The following is a 4,327-nucleotide window of genomic DNA, read 5'->3' as shown; positions in this document are numbered from 1 at the left end:
CATCTCGTTGTTGCTATTCTCTACTTGGTTTATTCCTAGAGTCATTGTCTATATTGTTATTTTTCTTGTGTTTTGAATTCGTTGTCTACTTCATTGTAATCTTAAATTGTCTCTAATAAAATTAGCCATTAAAAAAATAAGCTGAGCTTTTAATAAGAAATTGGAACGTGAAAAACACTTTTTTCCATAACTTACTTTCCTATATATGTAGGCAATGTGTACAAGGCTAAACCATATGAAATTGTCCATCACTTGTCCATTATAACGGAAAAAATATGGCTTTGCAAAATGAAGAACAATCTACAAACTTGCTTCATGCTCAAGCTCACATATGGAACAACATTTTCAGCTATATAAACTCCATGTCACTCAAATGTGCTATTGAGCTACAAATACCTGATATCATTAATCGCCATGGTGCACCAATGTTGCTCTCAGAGTTAGTGGAAGCACTCCCCATCAACAAGGAGAGAACCAATTATGTCTACCGACTTATGCGCATCCTTATTCACTCTGGTTTCTTTATGAAACAAAGTATATCCAATGGCGAGGAGGAAAGAGAAGGCTATTTGCTAGCTCCTGTTTCTCGCTTCCTTCTAAAGCAAGAACCATTAAGCCTTCGGCCCTTTTTACTAAGCATGTTGGATCCCGTACTGATGGAATCATGGCAACCCATGAGCAAATGGTTCCAAAATGATGACGTCAACTCTTTTTACACAGCCCATGGGAGGACGTTTTGGGATTTTGCTGGCCAAGATTCCAGGCATAACCAGTTGTTTAACGAAGCAATGGCCAGTGATGCAAGGCTTGTTACAAATATCATGTTAAGAGACTTCGGAGATGCTTTTACGAACTTGAATTCAATTGTTGATGTTGGAGGTGGTACTGGCACTGTTTCCAAACTCATAGCTGAAGCTTTTCCGCATATTAGTTGCATCTGCTTTGATCTTCAGCACGTTGTCAATGGTTTGGAGGGAAGTAACAATTTCAGTTACGTTTGTGGGGACATGTTTGAAGCCATTCCAAAAGCTGATGCAGTTTTGTTGAAGGTATTCTTTCTATTCCTTATTAACTTTAAAAAAAGTGCTGATTTCTTTTGGACATTGATTGTCGATCATCTTTTTCTATCGGCAAAAAAGAGTAATATTAAAAGAATATGGGTGTTTGATCAAACTTATCAATAGATTTATGTCAGAACTTGTACTAAAGTGTTATCTTGAAGCGTCTTGATGTTATTATGTTTATCTATGATGAAAAATAGTGGATATTACATGATTGGAATGATGAAGATTGCATAAAGATATTGAAGCGATGCAAAGAAGCAATTCCGAGCAACGAATATGGAGGGAAACTAATCATTATAGACATGGTGTTGAAGAACGATGAAGTTGGTGAGAAATCTCTCGAGACTCAGCTTTTCTTCGATGTGCTTATGATGGTCGACCAGACTGGAAGAGAGAGGACCGAAAAAGAATGGGCAAAGCTCTTCCTCGATGCCGGCTTTAGCGATTATAAAATAATTCCGTGTTTAGGGTTAAGGTCTATGATAGAAGTGTATCCTTAGTTAAGCTAAGAATACTTTCTATGCACAACATAATTGCTGGCGCAATTAATTATTGAATAATGAACTTGCTTGATTGTTTTCTTGGTTGATCTGTCCATTAATCGTGTTGTTCTTCGCCCTATCATTATTCAACACATAATGTAAAAACTCTCACTTAATTAATCTTCTTCATTACATTTACATTTTTCGTTTTTTAATATTTTTTGAAACGACTAGCAATGATACTGATAATGGAAGTTAACAATAAGCTAGAATATATAAAAATAATAGTGCAATAAAAAGGCGGCAAAAAGTAAAATATTACAATCTACTTTTGCATTAAAGAATTGAATTGTAGTACCATTTTGTCCATATGATAGATCCGCCTTTCTCTTTAGGAGATTTGATCGGTAAATGTAGGAGATTTGATCCATAAACTTGACACTTAATAAGGTTTTAATAAGGTAATAAGGTTTTAAGTTTGTCGATATTAGGTTGTTAAGGTTTTTTTTTTTTTTTTTTTTTTTTTTTTTTTACATATTAAATCAATATGGTTTGTTATAACTGTTTTAAAAAGGTAATAAAGTTTTAATTTTGTTCATATTAGATACTTAAGGTTTTTTTTTGCGTATTACACCAGCATATTTATTATAACCGTTTAAAGAAAGGTAATAAGGTTTAATTTTGTTCATATTAGGTCTATATTTTTAATATTTTTATCATTTCATTTAACTCTTTTACAATTTATATTACTATCTAGTTAGATGACTTTATCATTTTATCTTCACATTTTAGTCCCTCATTCACCACAACCATGGTTTCAATTGAGATGTTACATAACAATTTTTTGTCATTTTTACAAAAACAAAAAATAATAATCAATGTCTTAATGATTAAGACTATGTTTGGCGCGCCACAGCTAGCTGATAAACTAATTTATTTCTCGATTTTTTTAAGTTGTCATGTTTGGCAAGCCAAAAAATAGCTTATAAGCTAGCGTTTTAAAAAGTTATTTAAACTAGTTTTTTTTTTAATTTCTAAATATACCCCTTAATTAATTAAAAAACATATTTTTTAAATATCATTTTATGTCATTATATAAATTTCAGATAGTTTATATCCTAGTAGCAGAGCTAGGGTCAAAGTAAAAGAGTATCCCTGACAAGTAATGGGGTATCCGCGATAAGTAATGGCGTATCGGGGATACCTCATTGGTGGAGCCATTACTTATCGGGTATACTCTTTTTACTTTGACATTCACTCGCTTATAAGTCATCTGAAATGTATATAATGATAAAATGACATTTAAAAAAATATGTTTTTTTAATTAACTAAGGGGTATATTTGAAAATAAAAAATAAACTTTTAAAAAGTTAGTCTAAGTAGCTTTTTAAAACGCTAGCTTATACGTTACTTTTGACTTACCAAATATGACAACTTAAAAAAGATCGAAAAAATAAACTAGTCTATTAGCTAGTTGTGGCGTGCCAAACATAGCCTTAATCATTAAGACTTTGATTATTATTAGCATTTTTTTTATGTAAAAATGATAAAAAGTTGTTATGTAACCTTTGAAATGTAACCGTGGTTGTGGTGAATGAGCGACTAAAATAAGAAGATGAAATAATGAAGCCATCTAACTAGGTACTAATATAAATTGTAAAAGAGTTAGATGAAATGATAAAAATATTAAAAATAAGGACCTAATGTCGAGAAAATTAAAACATTATTACCCCTCTTTAAATAGTTATAACAATTGTGTTGGTGTAATATATACAAAAAAGACCTTAGGGACCTAATGTGGACAAAATTAAAACTTTATTACCTATTTTAAACGGGTATAACAAACAATATTGGTGTAGTATGTACAAAAAAAACATTAAGGATCTAATGTGGACAAACTTAAAACCATATTACCCTCCTTGGTCATTAAACCAAATGTGATAATACAAGTACGTCACTTGCTAAATCCAAGGGAGTTTTGAGATCGTTGTTGTGGAGCTTGAGGCTTTCCAAATTACAAATAACCCAAAAGAACATTACTAAAGCTAAAAGGAGTAGTAACACTCCTAACACATTGTCACGTCAGATGGTTTAGTGTCATCTCATTTTTAACCATTTAGCACATAATCTTAGCATTTGGTAGAGAGTGGTAACCCTCATAGCATTCCCTTTTTTTTATTTACTTTATTTTGTAGCAAGGTGCTATCAATTTTATGGAAAGGGACTTTTATTTTTTCTTGACAACCTTTATAGCAACAAAGGAAAAGAGCTTCCTGAATTATGTTGGTTCTGGGTCAAAGAAAAAAAAGCCTATTTTTAGATACATTTAATAATGCTACAATTAATGATTAATATAAGGTTGTAACTTATATCTACTAACTTGTCAAAAGTGAGACTAAAATTCAGTAAATTACTTCTTTTATTTTTCATTCCTATTTCAAAAAACTATGCCATGAAGAATTTTAGGTGCTAATTTCATTTAGCATTGCTCTTACCTTCTTGGAATTTTGATATACAAATCAAAGACAAATAAAAACGTATGTTCATTCATTGCAAATCACAAATATGGTATGAAAAGATTGACTTCAAAGTGTTAACAATCACATAAATAATATTCTTTTACAAATTCAATAAAAATCATATATTCATTTGATTGTATAAGTGTAAACAAGCAGAGGAGCCCAAAAGTGGAGGAAGTTTTTCAATGAGGAATTTTATCGAACACTTGTTATTCATACAAAAATAGAGAGTACATGCAGTTTTTATGTTCTACATTGTTTG

General features: G+C 31.2%; 1 protein-coding gene across 1 annotated transcript; it reads left to right on the top strand.

The window, feature by feature from the left end:
* The first annotated feature begins 217 nt into the window (after positions 1–217).
* On the top strand, positions 218–1,646 carry LOC111905654 (trans-resveratrol di-O-methyltransferase). The gene is made up of 2 exons (XM_023901346.3): positions 218–1,049; positions 1,262–1,646. The coding sequence occupies exons 1-2, from the start codon at positions 276–278 to the stop codon at positions 1,562–1,564; spliced, it is 1,077 nt and encodes a 358-aa protein (XP_023757114.1). The 5' UTR covers positions 218–275; the 3' UTR covers positions 1,565–1,646.
* The last annotated feature ends 2,681 nt before the right edge of the window (positions 1,647–4,327 follow it).

This window comes from Lactuca sativa, chromosome 9 (genome assembly GCF_002870075.4).
Source record: "Lactuca sativa cultivar Salinas chromosome 9, Lsat_Salinas_v11, whole genome shotgun sequence".
Lineage (NCBI taxonomy): Eukaryota > Viridiplantae > Streptophyta > Magnoliopsida > Asterales > Asteraceae > Lactuca > Lactuca sativa.
Note: the sequence above shows the minus strand (reverse complement) of the source record. Positions and strands in the feature narration are given on the sequence as shown.

Bases quoted from the DNA above. Each gene is read 5' to 3' on its own strand.
- LOC111905654 (XM_023901346.3), top strand. From the start codon at position 276: ATGGCTTTGCAAAATGAAGAACAATCTACAAACTTGCTTCATGCTCAA. The intron at 1,050-1,261 runs GTATTCTTTCTA...GATGAAAAATAG, and splicing joins CTGATGCAGTTTTGTTGAAG to TGGATATTACATGATTGGAA.